We start from the raw sequence: 19,874 nt of genomic DNA on the forward strand, positions 1-19,874 counted from the left end.
CTCCTGTCTAGCCAATTGAAACACTGTGTCAATGTGATTAACGTTCGCAATTCACATAATCAATAGGTTTTTTAGCCTTATGAAATTTGATAAAATACTACCGTATATCGTCATAAAACTAATTTTGCCGTCGTAGAATCTTAACAAAACATCACTTGTTCGGTTTTGATGTCCGCATATTGATGAATACAGCGTATTTCTTAAATTCTTACGCGTCTTAACCGATTATTTATTTTTACACTAACAAGTATTGCACCTTAGTTATTGCGGTGCCAAAAGGTATAAACTATCCGTCCACAGTTACACTTTATTGCAGAGTCGTTATTATTTTCACGTTTTTTTTGCAGTTTTATGTCGGGACGTAGCAGCGAAGCAAAACGTAATTTTCGTTAAAAAATAAACTCAAATGAATAGAGAAATGTAAGCAGAATTCTTTGGTGTACGTGGAACCTCGTGCACTTTTTCGGCGTAGCTATTTAAACCAGCGATTCACCTAAGCTGACCTTTGTAAGCGTCCAATGAATTGAAATATAAAATTTCCCACCGGTAAGCCTGAAACTTTTCGAAATAGAAAACGTGGAATCTTTTATTAACAGTTTTTGCATTTGCACTAAAATGTTATTTAATTAACTTTCTAATTTTTGGAAGTATATGGTATGAAAAGAGATACTACATTGCGTTTTGCAACGATGTCAACTGCGTGTTTAGCATGAAATAATTTTATCTCTAACGAAAAGGCTTGATAGATCCTCGTAAATTATAGATCATGAAAGTAGTGTTGTTCCATATACTGATATACGCTATATTTATACTTTAGCATTAGAATTCCCAGGTACGTTTCAGTATATTTCCGTACCCGGGGTACATTCAAATATACTTAAGAGTACCGGTACATGGGGTAAATTTAAGTAGTACCCGAGTCGACAATGACCATTCGAGCGCTGTTAAGTGTGCACTAATTTAATTGCAAACATACATATCCAAGCTTTAATTGCAAATTATATGTGGAAGAAACAACACAATCCACCTTAAAGTAGTATTAAGAATCAACGATATAAATGATTTTTTCTAAATAATCTTTAACAGGGTTTGAGAATTTTCGAGAATTGGAGTGAGATCATGATTACCAGTAAGAAAATCACGGGTCACTAGAAAGAAACAAACATGAATCTGAACCACATTTTTAATGACTAACACGTTTTGATGACTAACAAGTTAACATGTAAAATTCATAAACTAGGTATTTAAATGAATGTATTATTTTCAAAAGAAGCATACTATTTAACAAGAATCACAGACATATTTAAACAAATGGGTTAAAAAAATATGCATGGGTATATCATAAATATAAATTTGTAGCAACCCTGAAGTATAATGTTCTTATAGTTAAATGTCTTAACAATAAGGCTTCATTGGACAAAATATATAATATTGTATAATATGTCTATATATAAACTCAACAAATGATATATGAATATTCAATATCACAGCTCAAATTTCAACGTATAATATGTCAATAAAACCCCACTAACAAAAAATGCACACTTGTACACGAAATCTGACCAAAAATGATATCACTGAAGTCAGGAAAGGTTACAAGTGGGACCTTTAATACATGAAACTTATTTCTGCATCACATCAAACGAAACAACGCACATTTGTACCCAATGGAATTAAACTCTGAGAGTCATTAATCATTAACAGGATAAAATGGAAAAAGCCCAAATTTGTTTACACAGTAACACAACCAATAACATTTATATCAACATTTCTTTTATGAAATCAAAAAGTAAAAAAATGTTGTTCACAACCAGAACACAATCAGTAGCTCCAATATCCCTCACTCCTCAATAAGATCGAAAGGGTCGCTGTCATTTCCATCATCTGGCACCGTTGTGGGTATCTCATTGTGTACAACTATGGGCACATACAGGTCACTCCTCTCTCGCAGCTTGCTGTCCCCTGTATTGTCATCATACATGGACTCGTCATCTAGATCTAATTCACTGTCTGAATCTTTACGGAAATTCATTTCTTGAAGTTGTACTGGGGTTGTTACCTTCTCTAGTGTCTGTAAACCAAAGAGATCCATTTCATCTTCATCATCAATGTTTTCCTCTGAATCTTGAGTAACATTGGTAAATTCATCACATTTTCCTTGTACCAATTCTTTTTCAGATGATACTTCCATTTTTTTGGAAGTCACATTTTCACTGACTGTGGACGTTTTCTCTTTGTTTTCTGTTCTATCCTCTTCGGCAGCTTTAATGTTCATTGAGCTTAACTCAGATTGATCAAAAACACAACTTTGAGGCTCAGCTTTTTTATTTAAAGACGTCTTCTTTGTTCCAGTTGATGACTTTTTCTTGGAATTAACAACTTTATTTGTAGTGCTTTCAGAAGTTAACACTGCAGGAGCTTCACTTTCACTTTCATGATCCATTTCCATTGTAAATATTTCGGGGTCAAACTTGATTTTCTTTGCAGGACTTTTTTCTTTTACTCTGTCATCAGAATTAAAATTACTTACATGGTCACAGCCATCACTGTCACTATCATTTTCATTTTCTGCTTTCTTCGGGCTTGACATTTTTGCTTTCTTTGATTCTGCATTCATATTTCTACCTAAATGAGGATTATCTCAATTGAATACAAAAATCATAGTTGCCACAGTAATGTTGATTAATAGTACTAAATATATATTCGTAAATTTACAATAGACCAAACACGACATGAGACTTTTAAATGTGATCTTGACCATCAGGGTTGTTACAAATGACATTTTGTCTTTTGCTAGCTTACACATGTGCCAAGTTAAACACATAAATAATCAAGATACGACCAAAGTTATGGCTTTGACAGGAATGCTAAAGCTGTTTTATATGCAAATTTGACATTTTAGCTCTAAGTGCAACCTATACCTTTAAGGTTTATTTTTAACACACTACATGTTGTTTTACAGGGTGCAGAATCAACGGGGTTTCCTGGGGTTTACACATGGGCTGCATAGAATGTAAACACACCGTTAAGAACTACATCTGCAAAAATCTCTAGTGCATAAAATACAGTTTTTCTTGCAGTTTGTGCTGATATCTTGAGGTATAAGGATAAATCCTTTAATACGTCAGAAATCGTTTACAAAATTTCACGTTGCAATGAATGCAGTAGATACCGAATTTTTGAACAAGAACACTGGCTTATTAAATAAAGTAATTCCTATTTCACATTGCCATAAGCAGCATACAAATCAGTGTTTTATGTATTAGTTGACTAGTTGAAATTCTTTAGAAAAAAAATTTTAACAAGCAAATTTGTTGAATTGATATCCCCCGCAAATATGCTTCTGGACACAAAAGTACTATATTTGACACTAAAAAAAGCATTTTTTTTAAGAAACAAAGGGCTATAATTCTGTTATTTACAGATGGTGAACAATGAAATTTGGCGTGCATTCTCCTCTTATCCATATATATACTCATACCAAGTTTCAATGAAATCCGCCAAAGCATTTCCAAGATATGGCTCCGGACGGACGGAAGGACAGACAACGCCAAAACAATATCCCTCGCCTATGGCGGGGGATAAAAAGTTATTTGAAATAAATAACCAATTACTGTCATGTATACATCCATTAAAGTTAAAAGGGGGAACCCCACAAAGGCAAGTGATGCTGCACCCTGTTTATGATGGTATTAATTTGACTTTATGTTTTGGGATTTAACCCAGTCTCACTATGGTCATTATTGTTGACAAGTTATCTGGAATTCTATACATGCTGACAATGAATTCTGACATTTCCTTTCACCTATTGACCTGTGTGCAACATGCCACTTCAAACTATTTGATTGATTTCTTTAATCAACCTTGAATTGTGATATTTAACTTAACTTGGTTCTTGTAAAGGAACAACACATCACCATGTTTCAAACATTTGCCAAGTTATTTGATAATTCAACGATTCTAACCCCCATGCATATTGTAGAAAGTATATAGGATGAACTGTTAAAATAAAATCTTAACATTGGTCAGTGATCTTGACCTTTGATCTGGTTTTGCACTCTCACCATGCTCATCATTTCTGTCATATTATTTGTCAGAGTAACCATTCATGCCTGACAAAGTTATCAGTTGGACAGTCTTTAAGGCTCGTTTCTATCAACTAAACCTTTTATCACTAATTGTGACATGGAATTGAACCTAGGAACCTCATTCTTACTTGAGACACATAATGTCACAGTCCTTTAATATTGATCCATGCTGGACAAAATAATGCTCTTGAAAAGCTTTTCACACAGACAAAGTGCTCGCTCGAAGGGGGCATTACCATAATATGTATGTATTCTGTTCTTCAAACATGCAGATAATATAATCCAATCATTTCATATAAACAATATCAGTCTTTAAAACACTGACTTTTTTTACAGTTTACAATAACCAATACTAAAACAATTAAAGTGTATGAAAATCTATGATAATGCATACCCCCCCCCCCCTGGTAACATCATATTTAAGTATTTAAGTTTGGATCACCTAAATCATTCTGATGTACCTGTTTGCCTTCTTTTTCTCTCAACTACAACAAGCTCATTGGGGGCAAACTCAGGATCTGTAAAAACAACATACCAATGATTTGGCTTTGAAAGTAAATAAACACTCAAAATAAGTATAAATTGGTACATGGGTAAATATTGATAAAAACATAATGGTCCAAACCACACCTTTATACCCCACCATGACTTTTTGACCTTTAAATATGATCCTGAAATAGAAAAATGTGAATTAGGGTAAAAGCCATCTGCACATTATATAGAAAACCCTAAAATTTGGACCAAACTGAAAGAAAATCCTTCAATTGGTAATACAAGCATGGGGAAGGTGGATTGGAAAAAAAAAATGGACAAATAGTCAGATTCAGAGTATTCATATAACCCTCTCCCAATTCAGAGCAGTGTATTAATCAACATAACAAGAGGGCCTGAAAGGCCCAAAGTCGCTCACCTGAGATAACAAGATATTATTGGGACAAATCTTCTGACCAAGCTTCATGATGATCGGAAAATAAATGTGACCTCTAGAGTGTTAACAAGATTTTACTATAGCCATATATAGCCATATAAGGAAAAATGCCCTGCCCCTTGGCAGCCATGTTTTTCAAGCAAACGTAACCATTTTCGAACTCATCCAAGATATCAATAAGACAAATCTTCTTACCAAATTTCATGAAGATTGGACAATAAATGTGGCCTCTAGAGTGTTAACAAGATTTTACTATAGCCATATAAGGAAAAATGCCCCTTTCCCTGGTGGCCATGTTTTTCAACCACCGGCATCATTTTCGAACTCGTCCAAGATATTATTGGGACGAATCTTCTGATCAAGTTTCATGGAGATTGGACAATAAATGTGGCCTCTAGAGTGTTAACAAAATTTGCTATAGTCATTATATAGCCATATAAGGAAAAATGCCCCGCCCCTTGGCAGCCATGTTTTTCAAGCAAATGTTACCATTTTTGAACTCATCCAAGATATCATTGGGACAAATCTTCTGAGCAAGTTTCATGAAGATCGGAAAATAAATGTGGCCTCTAGAGTGTTAACAAGGTTTTACTATAGCCATATAAGGAAAAATGTCCGCCCCCTGGCGGTCATGTTTTTAAACCAACTGGCATCATTTTCGAACACGTCCAAGATATTATTGGAATGAATCTTCTGACCAAGTTTCATGAAGATCAGACAATAAATGTGGCCTCTAGAGTGTTAACAAGATTTTACTAAAGCCATATAAGGAAAAATGCCCCGCCCCTTGGCAGCCATGTTTTTCAAGCAAACGTAACCATTTTCGAACTCATCCAAGATATCATTGAGACCCATCTTCTGACCAAATTTCATGAAGATTGGACAATAAATGTGCCCTCTAGAGAGTTAACGAGGCAAATGTTCACGCCGCACAACGGACGACGGACAAAAGGCGATCACTAGCTCACCATGAGCACGTTGTGCTCAGGTGAGCTAAAAAGAGAACAATTGGTATGGTTTATACATTAGCCACTTGTTCATTTTTACGAGTTACTTAGAAATTTTACATAACCTTAAAGGGGCCTTTTCACGTTTTGGTAAATTGACAAAATGTAAAAAAGTAGTTTCAGATTCGCAAATTTTTGTTTTAGTTATGATATTTGTGAGGAAATAATTCTCCTGAACATTTACCATGCTCTAAAGTATCCATTGTATTTATCTTTTGGCGATTTGAAAACCTGAAAATTATAAAGCGTTGCAACGCAAAACGATTGAATAATTTGGAAAGTTCTGTTGTTGTCGTTATATTTTGTGAAACTACAAGGATTGTTTGAATAATTAAAAAATACATCTCCACATAGCATGAGCATGGATCCGATGGCCGAGTGGTTAAGGCTGGAGACTTTTTACTTTAGGACTCCAGGGATCAGTGGTTTGAGCCCTGTTGCGGATTACTTTTTGTTCTTCTTTTTTTTTTACTGGAGATTTAAGGTCCATGCATTGTTAAAATTCATCAAAATAAAGCATTTAATGACAAACTTCAATACATGCCCAAATCTATGAAAAGGCTCCTTTAAGGTACTGAAAATGCATATACCATCTTCAGAATCATCCAGTTGACTGTCAATGGATTCTAGCATCTCCTCCACATTATCCAGTATCTCATCAGCATTGTCCAGGACATCATCAATGGTTGTCTCGTCTAGATCTTCATTAGCTGAGAGACTAACAGTGGCAGAAGTGGTGGTTTTCTTTGCTGTTTTAGGTTTACCTGTGATTATTATTGCAAGAATGTTCGTCAATAAAACTGTTTCATATAAATTTGGAATAATTTTTAACTCTGCTGATTTCATTTTTCTATTTTATAGTTACAAAACTTATAAACTGACCTTTGAGAAGCTTGTGTTCCCATGTACCCTTGAATCTAGCTGCAAAGCCAAACAACTCTATGCGTTCCTAAAAAATATCACAGGAATTTTTTTTTAATAACATTTATGTTCGGAATTTAAATTCATACTTCAAACAATGAAATATGCTTTTGATAACATACTTATAGGTAATACACATTTGTGAACTGGTGTAACCCACCTTAAGAGTACAGCTCAAGGCCCTTAATGCATTCTTTTTGGCTGCAGCAACCTCTTTCTGGAACTTCTTTGGGATCTACAACCAATAACAATTTTATTGACCACTCTCCAGCTGGCTATCTGAGGGTCTGATCAGCTATCAGATACCATTTATCTCCAAAAATTTGCCAGACAAGCAAAGAGTGTCTTGGTGATGAAATGAGGGTTATATGTTAGAAAACTAAGTGGCCGGAGCATTCAATATTTTGGAATACAGATCCTTAAAACATAGTGCAAATATAATGCATGCATATGAATTTATTGCCTAAGGGAGACAACTGATAAGCAGACAACAAAACAGTTACAGGTTAAAATATAAATACACAATAACAAAATAATGCAACACAACATTAATATTAGCAATTGATGCATTAATTTAGTACGAACTACTGAGCACAATCAAACGCCTTTTAACTGAAAAAAATTGCCATGATAACATGTGTTTATAATGTATTGCTGTGACCATGCATATCATTATTTAATCACTTTTTTTATTTTTCAACACTGTATATTGGGTATGTTTATAAGTTAAATCGTTGTTTATTCTTTTATTATTAAATGCCATGAAGTATTCAATATATTTAATATAATGATATTTTCTCAACTAATTATGAGTCAAATTCAGCGCATTGATTACCATCATTGTAAATCATATTAATATCTCCTATATTTTGGGATATTTTCCGTTGACCGCCATGTAGGATATTTACAGCATTTTTTACATCATTCATTGAGAAGTGGGAATGACGTCATCTTAGAACAAGATAAATAGGGTAAAATGTCGTCTGGACCAAAGTCAATTTGTATCGCTTCCAGAGAGGGCTGTATAGGCTTAGACATCGACAACCAGGATATAAAATATTAAAATTACAATGATAAGGTACCAAAGTTAAATGACCTAGATATTTTATTGAAAAAATATTATTGAAATATAAATTCATTTTTATTGTTTCATGTATTAAGCGTTCATTTTTTGTGTTGTCATGGTCTGACGGCCAACAGAAGGACCCGCAGTACAATATAATATAGTAAGAAAAGGGAAATCTCAATAATACAAACAAAACATACTGTATATGAGATATCCTGGTCATCTGCAGAGAACTGCAAGACATGCTGGGCTCTCACCCAACATCTTGACACACGGTCATCAAAGAAAACCACATGATAGTGGGACTGAAAAAGTGATGATATTTGTTGTCAACACATTTGAATAAACAAATAGCTTAAATCTGCCTTCTTTTTAAAAAAACCAATCACCATGAATAATTTAATTATAATGCAATGTCAATATGTTAATTGTTAAAAAAATGTATCTTGCTATAATGCAGCCATATATCTATGATGTCATGGTAAGTTTATACTTTTTGCATCGCGTGTTTATAAGTTTTGCATGATTTTCTCGGGTTGTTATATTATTATGGTATGTTCTTGTTGAGTCGTGGGTCCTTTTTGAGTCGAGGTTATAGAGATTTCGTGATATCCCTTCATAGGACGTTCAAACATTATGCTGTTTGTAACGGAAAAATGTTTTGACACAGTCACCATAGTTTTGCTGATCGAAAATGTGACAAAAACATGTTAGTATTTTAGTTTATCATAACTTGATATGTTCATTTCAAATATATAGGATCTGGCATGATTTGTCATATCATACCATATTTTATTAAACGAGTTCAGAAAATATGGTATGATATGACGAGTGTCAGATCTTTTTTTATCACATGCTTTTAAATGAGCAAATTAAATAAATATTTAAGCAAACATAATGATTAATCCCGAATGTTGTTTACATTTCGTGACGTCATTTGACGTTGCAACGTCATTTCAGCAAAATAACAAAATGCGATTGGTCAATAAGCGAAAACTAAGCCAATGAAAATGCTTAAAAATGTTGTATTACACATGTGTAAAAAAAATAAATATGTAATGGTTGTATTACACGGGAAACAGGGTATAGCATGTGATAAATATACAATACTTCCTCCGTTATGTATTGCTCATATAGTGTTTTTTAGTGACACACTATCGTTTATATGAGTATTTTCCATGCTACATCAACTGTTGACATTTTTTTCACAAGAAATTGACCTCCCCTTCAATGTCAGCTTATGAAAATTACCCACAACTCACGAGGAATATATCATATATGTTTTATTGATATAAAGATATACTGGTGTCATTGAATCCTCCTCTTCCAAAGAGAAATACGTTTCTGCATCAGGGTCAATCTCCACCATGGCTGGCCACCTGCAAACAAACCATACAAGATAATCAGGGATAGCAAAACTCATATTGGTTTAGAAAAAGCTATTTGTGACTTATCAATAAATCAATGATATAGCAAATGTTGTGAAATTTGTGTTTGCCCTTACACGCTCTAAGACAACATGTACAATACAGACTATCGATTGTTCCAACGCTGGGTATCTTGGTAGTCGTTTTGTTCAATAACTAAGTGTAGCCTTTGATATGTTTTCAAAGAGCTCCATCTTGCTCAAAATAAGCCAAAATTACAGCAAAATAAAGAAATTATTCTTATTTTTATTGTTTTGTGAAGAAAAAGCTGTCATAAAAACAGGTTAAAGAAGCTGAAATTGCTTATGATTAGCCATTAGCTTATCTGGTGAATGCAAGAGTAAGCCCTTTTTCCCTACATGTCTCAGGTGGATTCTCATGATATATTATTTCACTAGTTACACTGTGAAATGACAGTATAAAGATTATAATATTGAGTAACCTGAAATAATAATTCCACTTTCCTTAACTACGTACCATGGATATCCGGTCATTTTTGCCCAGACCACAGATCCCTCAGTGACCTTGGTGTAGATGTGATTGCTCTCATCATAACTCTCCTCTGGCTTGCTGCAGCTGTTGTACTCCTCACCTGCAAAACCATGACAATGTCACAATGAACAGCTCATGACAACAAGTGTTTTTACAGTACATCAACCTTAGATACCTCGTAGAGAGGTCATATTATAACATGATAAAAAAGTCCGTCTGAAATTGAAATTTATTATCAAAATCAATAGTCATCTTTCTATCCTTTACCAATTTTTATGAACATAGGTTAAAAAGAGGAGTTATCATGGGACAATCAAAAGATGTCCGTGCCAAAACAGGTACTTTTTTGCCGTTTCATACCCTTTATTACTTTTGTTTTATTTGTAAATGTCGCCATACCAGTAAGAAAGTGCTAAGCTTTTAATTCTATGAACTATTAGCAGGAACTGTAATATTGTGATCCTGCTTAGAAATTTCGTAGAGAGTAAAGTCGAGATATCAAGCAAATATGAATATGAAATAAATACTTATTATTTTCATGCTGAAGTCCATTACCACCATCCAAACTAAGTTATAAAATGGAAACTGTTTTTAACAGTGACCGAAACCTTGATTTGACTAGCCCCAAATAAAAATCTCAAGCTTGGCCTCCATTCAAGATTGTAACATGCAAACAACATTACCACCAAGTTTCATTATGATCAGATATATTTTATCAGAGTAAGAGAGTGGACTACTTAGAATTCAATGTAAATAAATCAGGAATATATGATGGTCAAACTCAAGGTATAATGCTTATTAAAATTATGTTCCGATTCTTGATGATCCAATTTAAAGTGTTTGAGTTATTGAGCCGACTTAAATCTCCTCATTGCCACTTGATCACCTCGAGAAACAAATGTTCCCATAACATGTCCTAATTTTTTAAAAGGGGCTTACAGAAAGAACACAGTGGTGCCCAAGAGAAACATTTAGAAAGTTACTTAAGTCTTTATATACAAGTCTACATAAATCATGTGCCCCCTCTTTTGGAAAGTTTTGACCTTAGGGGCTTGTTGAACAAACTGTGCAGAGGACCACGAAATCATATTACCGGTACATATCAAATATCAAACTTTTTGACATTTTTGGTTTCAGAATTATTTTTTTCAGCGTAGCTTTTAAACCCAGCTTTTAACCTAAACTGACTTTTGGAAGCAACCAATACCATTTGAAAAATAAAATCCCGCCAGAAGCTCAGAATTAAAAAAAAAAGAAAACGCCCGATTTACAACAGTTATCACATTAATAGTAAAAGATAATTCAATTGACTTTCTATTTTTTTAAGTATAGAGTATGAAAAAGGATTCACATGTGCGTTTCGAAACGATGTTAACGATTTCAGCATGAAACAATTTTATCTCTAATGAAAAGGCCCTGAGGGATACACCACTTGTACACTTAACTCTCAACATCAATACAGTTTGTGTGTGCCCCTTTATAATCAGAAAGTTGTCAGCCTCAGAGAGTTTGTACCTAAAGACTATGTTCTAATATTTAGCACATACATGTACCACCACATTGCATTGTGTGAACTAGTATATTTTAGATCATATGAGTATTATTGTTCTCTATCCTGATAATCATTTTGACCAAAATATTTTTAATTGTTTTCAAAACCTTTGTAGAGGACTGCAGGTAGATGTCTGTCTGCAGCATGTAGAGCTGTCATTGATACTTGTAATTATTAACAAGATGTACCATGCACAAGATAGACCTTGGGTGTGACCTTGCCCTTAAAAAAAGGGTGTCAAACCTTTTCATATGATTAATATTGTTCTTAAATTATGTTTAAGTTGCATGATGAGTGATGAGGTTACAGTCTGGACAAGCTGTTTATCACCAAATCAAACCTTTGGCCTTCATGTGATACTTAACCTTTGAGGTAGTGAGACAGTTATCAAACATGAAACATTATCTTCATATGATTAACATTTTTGATAAAAATAAATAAAATTGAGTCATGAAAAAAAATATCTGGAACAGCCTGTGTATTGCCAAATTTAACTTTTGATCTTGAAGTTTGACCTTGACTTTTGAGGTAAGGGAAGACTTTATGTACGAGACTTCTTATGGTGGACATTTGTGGTATGTCATCTTAAAATAACATGATGAATGGCAAAGTTATAGCCCGAACAAGCTGTTTTATGAGCCTTGAGATAGTAGGACAGGTTTAACAAGGGACAAAATTGTCACAAAACCAGGTTTTCATTGTGAAAAAAAAAAATCTGATAAAGGGAGAAAACTCAAACTGAACTTTTGAAATGAACAAACAAAATTAACCCCCTTTGTAAGTTTGTTTAAAAAAAAAATCTATTTATAGTCGTGGCGACCTTGACATTGGAGATATTGACGTGATTCTTTTGTGCGACACACCGTCCCATGATGGTGAACAAATGTGCCAAATGATTTTAAAATCTCACAATGAATGACATAGTTATGGCCAGGACAAGCTCATTTATGGCCATTTTTGACCTTTGAACTCAAAGTGTGACCTTGACCTTGGAGATATCGACGTAATTATTTCGCGCGACACACCGTCCAATGATGGTGAACAAATGTGCCAAATGATTTTAAAATCTGACAATGAACGACATAGTTATGGCCCGGACAAGCTTGTTCCGCCCGCCCGCCAGCCAGCCCGCCCGCATTCGCCAATCTAATAACCAGTTTTTTCCTTCGGAAAACCTGGTTAATAAACCACACAAAGGCTTCTAATGGTGGTCTTTTTAAAATTGCATGATGATTGATTAAGTTCCAATCTGTACAAACTGTTTTATGGACACATTTGACCTTTGACCTCTAAGTGTGTCCCTTATCAGTGAGGTAGGGAAATAGATGTTACGCATGTCAAGTGGTCTCAAGATATCCAAAATGTGTGGCAAGTTATTTTAAATTTGACGATGAACAACAAAGTTACAGTTAGGACAAACTTAGACGCACAAACCCAAACACACACACTCCAATAATGTGGCTGCTAATCGTATCCGCACTAAAAACAGTGAGAGCATATTGCTTAAAAACATTTTTTAAAAACACTTAATTTAGCCGATACCTATATTGTTCATATGCTAGTGTAAAACTGAAACTATGATTCAAGAAATGTATACAAAAACAGATATACCCATTAAGTACTGCTGCTTGTACCATGCAAATCAGATTTAAAATCAATCCATAACAAGAGCTCCGCAGTCAGATCCCTCCCCAAACAGGATTGTTTGCAACAAAACTGACCATAAGAGTTAATCTTATATTAATGTGACTTAGCCACTTTACATAACTTTGTAGTTGACACAGAATTATGCACTTCTGTTAAATCATTGTTATAGAAAATGTGTTGAGAATATTATAGCATTATAGCTAGTGACCTTGACCTTTGAACTAGTGACCCCAATTTCAATAGGGGTCATGTACTGTCCAAGGCAAATGCACATGTGAAGTATCAAGCCAATTGGTCAATTCCTTGGCGAGTTATTTATAAGAAACCATTTTCACACTTATTGTGACAGTGACCTTGACCCAGTGACCCCAATTTCCATAGGGGTCATGTACTGTCCAAGGCAAATGCTCATGGGAAGTATCAAGCCAATTAGTGAATCAGTTAACAAGCTATTGATCGGAAACCATTTCACACTTAGTGTGACAGTGACCTTGACCTTTGACCTAGTGAACACAATTTCAATAGGGGCTATCTACTGTCCAACACAAAAGCACATGGGAAGTATCAAGGCAATCAGTCCCTCTGTTCACAAGTTATTGATTGGAAACAATTTTCACTCTTAGTGTGACAGTGACCTTGACCTTTGACTTAGTGATCCTAATTACAATAGGGGTCATCTTCTGGCAAAGGCAAATGCACAAGCCAATTGGTCAATCCGCTCACAAGTCATTGATCGGAATCGAAATGGTCCAGCAAAACACTATACCCCCTGTTCTTCGAAGGGGAGCATAACAATGTGATCTGAAAGTATCACTGAAGATTATGAATAATTAATAATAAGGTAGACAAGTGGTTTATTTGCATCCCGAATTATTTGCTGGAAAAGAGTATCTGAGTTTGTACCATACATTTCTTGAAAACAGAAAATTCATTGAAAAATGTTGAGCATGATTATTTGAGTTGAATGACTGTATGGCTGTAGCATGTGGAATATTACGATAAATCAATCTGACACTACTGACTAAATGGGACCTGTATTAACCAAACAATTCTTAGTCTTAAGAATAAAGAATAGACTATGAACCAAGAAAAATACATATTGCATTTAAATATATACATGCTTCAACTGGTTATTATGTCATTAACTTAATGTCTTATGTCTTAACAAAAAATGGCAAAGATTGTTGTGGTTAATACAAAGTTTGACTAAAAGTAATATTTATCCCCACGCTTTTTGAAAAAAAGGTGGGGATATTGTGGTTATCTCCGCCGTCCGTCCGTCTGTCCGTCCGTCCTGGCCACTATCTCCTCCTACACTAAAAGCACTAGAACCTTGAAACTTACACACATGGTAGCTATGAGCATATGTGCGACCCTGCACTATTTGGAATTTTGATCTGACCCCTGGGTCAAAAGTTATAGCGGTTGGGGTGGGGCCGCGTCAGAAATTATCACTCATTTTTTTAGGTTATTTTACATTTACTTCTTTATTTCTACACCGATTCACTTCAAATTGATACTGGACCTCTCTTATGACAATACGGTCAATCTCAACCATGCATGGCCCCATTCCCAACCCTGGGGCCCCCCGCCCACATAGGCCACACCCACCAAAAATTTCCATTTACTATAATTTTTTCATTTCTACACGGATTCACTTCAAATTGATACTGAACTTTTGTTATGACATTAGGGTCAATCTCAACTATGCATGGCCCCAATCCCAACCCTGGGGCGCCCGCCCACATAGGCCACACCCACCAAAAAATTCCCATTTACTATAATTTTTTCATTTCTACACGGATTCACTTCAAATTGATACTGAACTTCTCTTATGACATTAGGGTCAATCTCAACTATGCATGGCCCCATAACCAACCCTGGGGCCCCGCCCACATAGACCACACCCACCCAAAATTGCCTTTACTATAATTTCTTCATTTCTACACCGATTCACTTCAAATTGATATTGAACTTCTCTTATGACAATACAGTCAATCTCAACTATGCATGGCCCCATTACCAACCCTGGGGCGCCCCGCCCACATAGACCACACCCACCCAAAATTGCCTTTTACTATAATTTCTTCATTTCTACACCGATTCACTTCAAATTGATACTGAACCTCTCTTATGACAATACGGTCAATCTCAACTATGCATGGCCCCATTACCAACCCTGGGGCCCCGCCCACATAGACCACACCCGCCCGAAATTGCCTTTTACTATAATTTCTTCATTTCTACACCGATTCACTTCAAATTGATACTGAACTTCTCTTATGACAATACGGTCAATCTCAACTATGCATGGCACAATTACCAACCCTGGGGCGCCCTGCCCACATATGTCAGATCCACCCAAAATTGCCTTTTACTATAACTTCTTCATTTCTACACCAATTCACTTCTAATTGATGATGAACTTCTCTTATGACAATACGGTCAATCTCAGCTATGCATGGCCCCATTACCAACCCTGGGGCACACCTAGGTCAAACATTCGGCGTGGGGATACGCGTCGGCCTCTGCCGCGCCATTTCTAGTTTAAATAATATTACTTATTCGTAGACTTAATTCTAAGAATTGCCATTTTAGTGTCAATCATTTAATAGGAGCATGATAAACATTTTACAAAACTTTATACAGGATGTGTTAAATTAGACTACCGGTACACGTATACATATTTGAAATTGGCTTAACAAATTCTCAATTAAATGTTGATTCCCTACGTGTATTCATGGAGCAAGTCCAGTTTTCCGGTACACAGGTTGGATCATTGACCTCAGGCAGGTGTCGCCACTTCTGGCATGAACTACTGCAGCACTGAACCCAGGTCCCTGCAACACACACAAGTATTCATAGTATCAAAAACCCTCAAGAAGAGAGTATTCTGATATCTGATCAGAAATATACATCTACAAGGCAAAGATAAATAATAAGTCACACCAGAAGACACTGTAACTGGTCAATAAAAATTCATTTAAATTAAAAATCAGTTGATTTTACTATCAATTACAAAAAGAAATTTAAAACAGTGATGAACACAGTTTTAGGCAACTTGTCTAGAAATAATGAGGAAACAATCTTTTCTTTGCTTGGAAATACAATACCAATTTTTGTCAGTAACAAGTTCTAAATCTAAATAATTGTATTTGTCCATGTTAATGTTTATCAACATGTTTTATTTAAACCATTACTTAAGTACATTTAGACATCGGTATGTTTTATTGAATTAAACTTGAATGGTCCTGAAGCTCTTGTGCAATGTATTTAATTATAGCATTTTGTAAACAAATCATATTTATACATGATCATTACAAAGAATGTCATCATAACTATATTTTTTTAGTACTTTTCGGTCAGAATTGCATGTTTTCATTTATGTTAAGTTATTGATTATAAACCACCAATAGCGAATCTTGACCAAAGGGCAAGATATGATTGCTGTTTTGGAACATTTTTCATTATTTTTGCTTATACCTTGTATGTGTATTGAATTTTTTTGACTAAGGGATGTTATTTGTACTTGCAGGGGCTGGAGGCCACATTTAGCAATATCTCACCTCCAACAAAAATGACCTAATCCGATTGGTTTAGAGCAGTCACATGCCCATGTAGTATTTTCCATACACCCTGAGTAATTTCCATACTACCTGAGTAATCGAGTAGTTGGTTGAGATATAATTGTTACACTGTTAGTAACTGACGGTGTATGGGATTTACACCCTTAGTAATTCATACCATACAAGAGCGAACCCTCAGTACTTAAATCCCATACTCGAGCTTCGCTCTCGTATGGCATGAAATTACTGAGTGTGTATATCCCATACACCGTCAGTTACTAACTGTTACTAATATTACCTGCAAGGTTAAGATCTCTTTCCATCATTTTCTTTTTTTTACTGATCTTCTTTGTTGAAGAATTGTTTTTGAATTCTCTTGTTTTGCTGCTGTCTTCTGGCTTTCTCTTCTTAATTTTGTTCTCTTCAAGTTTTGACTTTTTAGTGGGTACTTGGCTTTCATCATCTAACTTTGGTGCTTTCTGACTCGCCTTAACCTTATTTGCTTTAATTTGTTTAATTTGATCCACCATTGAAACTGTAGCTAGAATCATGAAAAACACACAATGAAACTAAAACAGAAAGTTAATACGGCATCAATAAAGCTTTATAGTTAACATACTCTTCTATTTGAAATTCAAAAACTATTAAAATTTTTACAATACTCAAGTAGGTGTTTATACATTTACATGCTCAGACTTTTATGATGTTTGAAAACACATTTATCTTATTGCTAAATAATTTTATAGAGATAAACTTGTGCTTTTCATGCCTACCAGGGTTTATCCTGCACCCTTATGACCGACTACTTTTCTCAAATCAAAATTAAAATAGTGGTTTGATAAAAAATGTATAAGTGTCTTTGTGTTCTTGAATTTATCTGACTTGTCTCAGGGAGGCTTACATGGCTTGGCAAGCCTTGCAGTTTATTTAACTTTCTTCCAAATATCAGATGAATTCAAGTAGACAAAGACACTATAACCTACTACTGTCTTCCTACGCACTCTGATTCTTCTAATGTATTTTTAAATACTTTTAAAATTAATTTGCATATATTTAAGTATACATCGTTAGCTTAACGATGTATGGAAAGCAGTTATAACCTGAAGGGTTTTGGAAAGGCAATTTCCTGGGCTCTAGATGTTCTTGTTTTTTTATTTTCTTTGTCTTCTTGTGAACAACTGGTAATGCATCTGTATCAGCTACACATGCAACTGGGGTACACTCATTCTTTAGTTGAACTTCATTTCTATAAGGAATACGTGGTATGCAAGTGAATCATTATCAATATACCCTTTATACTTCTGATTGAATATAATGAGATTATAGTATTTTTTCCTTTCAATAATGAATCAATTTTATGAAGGATATCAAACATACTTATCAATTTAGGCAAAAAAACATGCAATTTACATATGGACTTTACATATGGATGCCCCCACATTCCACCTTATCTAAAAACCCTACTTATGTTTAAAAACATGTTGTTTTATTACAAAATTTGACTTTTGACCTACATGTATGTGTGTGACCTTTGAGGTAGGGAGACAGATGATTATACAGTACATGCCATCTCATATACACGATATTTGTGAAAAGTTATTTTAAAATTGCATGAAGGTTATTAGTGGTTAGTTATTTCAAAACTGGATGATTAGTGACAAATTACAAAATGCGAGCAAGCTGTTTATTACAAAATTTGACCTTATAACCTCTGAATGTATAACCTTGACCTTTGATGTAGGGATGCAGGAGTTTCATGTGACATGTTTTCTTATGAAATATACAATTGTTATTTAAAAATCCATCAGTTTTACCTTGACCTTTAAGGTAGAGATATGTCTGTCACAAGCAACAAGTTGTCTTCTGATGGTTTATATTTCTCAAGTTATTTTAAAATCTATAAATATATGTCAGTTATGGCTGAGACAGGAATGTTAGGACAGACATCCAGACAAACATCCTGACCAAGTTTAGATGGAAAATATAGCCTCTAGAGTGGAATAAAGCTTTGAATTAAAAGTTACATACACCTACGACCCCAGACAAAGGGTGATTACAATATCTCACCTTTAGCCCTGCAAAACTCAGGTGAACTAAAAACAATCAAGTAAATATATAGCAAAATGCTCATGAAGTTATTTGTAACCTGTTTATATCCACTTCTACATTATTCTGTTCCTCTGATGCAATGCTTTGATCATCATCCTCAAAAATATCTATTTCTTTTACATTTTCTAAATCGTCATCATCGGGTTTGTCACTGCTATCATCAGGCTCAACCTGTTCTTGCACACTTACATCATTGGGTTTGTCACTGCAATTGTCTGGCCCAACTTGTTTTTGCACACTTACATCATTGGGTTTGTCACTGCAATTGTCAGGCTCAACTTGTTTTTGCACACTAACAGCTTTTATTTGATCTTTTTGTCTTTGTTTTGCTTTCTTTTTCTTTGGCTTGTCGTCATCTTTTATCTTTTCTGTACCACTGTTGATGTTCTGGGTGACTTTTTTAGGCTTATCATCCTTTTTATAACTCTCAATTTTCTTCAGTGATTTATCTTTGTCATCATTACCTGTATTTGAATTTACGCATGTTTGAAATATAAGAAATGGCTAAACCTTAAAACCAGTTTAAACTAATTGATGTTATCATCCATTAGATTACTTTGAAACAAATTGCAGCGATTAAACTGAGTTGGCATTGAAAGCAAAAGATACGAACGATTGCACAAATTTTTACAAAATAGAAACATACTTGGCAATACGTCAAGTCAGTTTTGACCCCATACACATGATTTGAACAAACTTAGAAAAGGAAACAAGGAAAACTTGTATGTTAACTATGAAAACTACACTCCAAATATCAAAACACTGACCCTTTTGGTTTCAGAGATATCTTTAGTTAAACAGTAATTATGATATAAGTCTTAATAAATAATTTTAGATCAGTGAGTAAAACAAGTTTTGAACCCAGTGGCATTATATGAGCCAGGGCTCGAAATTAACACTCGCACACTCGCAAAATGCGAGTGAAAAATACCGATTGCGAGTTTAGTTTTAAGCCACTAGTATTTTTTTTTTGCGAGTAAAGAACTGGTGAGTAAAAAAAGTAATATTGCTAAATGCGCTCGACGTCGCGAAGGCCAACCGTGGGTCAATTTATAGAACGTCCAAATACCC

At 34.7% G+C, this 19,874-nt stretch overlaps 1 protein-coding gene across 7 annotated transcripts in view; it reads right to left on the reverse strand.

Annotated features, from left to right (window-relative positions):
- LOC127832643 (zinc finger CW-type PWWP domain protein 1-like) overlaps positions 1 to 19,874 on the reverse strand; it is a 217,689-nt gene that overhangs the window by 177,124 nt on the left and 20,691 nt on the right. For 5 of the 7 annotated variants that reach the window (XM_052358240.1, XM_052358241.1, XM_052358242.1 and 2 more), the window contains 12 exons: positions 18,841 to 19,267; positions 17,795 to 17,940; positions 16,993 to 17,235; positions 15,861 to 15,968; positions 9,915 to 10,029; positions 9,314 to 9,389; positions 8,211 to 8,315; positions 7,105 to 7,179; positions 6,906 to 6,972; positions 6,614 to 6,787; positions 4,550 to 4,606; positions 1,170 to 2,625 (listed from right to left, as the gene is read on the reverse strand). In XM_052358240.1, coding sequence (XP_052214200.1) covers positions 1,841 to 2,625; positions 4,550 to 4,606; positions 6,614 to 6,787; positions 6,906 to 6,972; positions 7,105 to 7,179; positions 8,211 to 8,315; positions 9,314 to 9,389; positions 9,915 to 10,029; positions 15,861 to 15,968; positions 16,993 to 17,235; positions 17,795 to 17,940; positions 18,841 to 19,267 — 2,378 coding nt within the window. In that variant the 3' untranslated portion in view covers positions 1,170 to 1,840. Of the gene's footprint in view, positions 1 to 1,169; positions 2,626 to 4,530; positions 4,607 to 6,613; positions 6,788 to 6,905; positions 6,973 to 7,104; positions 7,180 to 8,210; positions 8,316 to 9,313; positions 9,390 to 9,914; positions 10,030 to 15,860; positions 15,969 to 16,992; positions 17,236 to 17,794; positions 17,941 to 18,840; positions 19,268 to 19,874 lie in introns of those variants that run through there. The other 2 variants (XM_052358243.1, XM_052358244.1) reach the window with 2 other exon arrangements.

This window comes from Dreissena polymorpha, chromosome 5 (genome assembly GCF_020536995.1).
Source record: "Dreissena polymorpha isolate Duluth1 chromosome 5, UMN_Dpol_1.0, whole genome shotgun sequence".
Lineage (NCBI taxonomy): Eukaryota > Metazoa > Mollusca > Bivalvia > Myida > Dreissenidae > Dreissena > Dreissena polymorpha.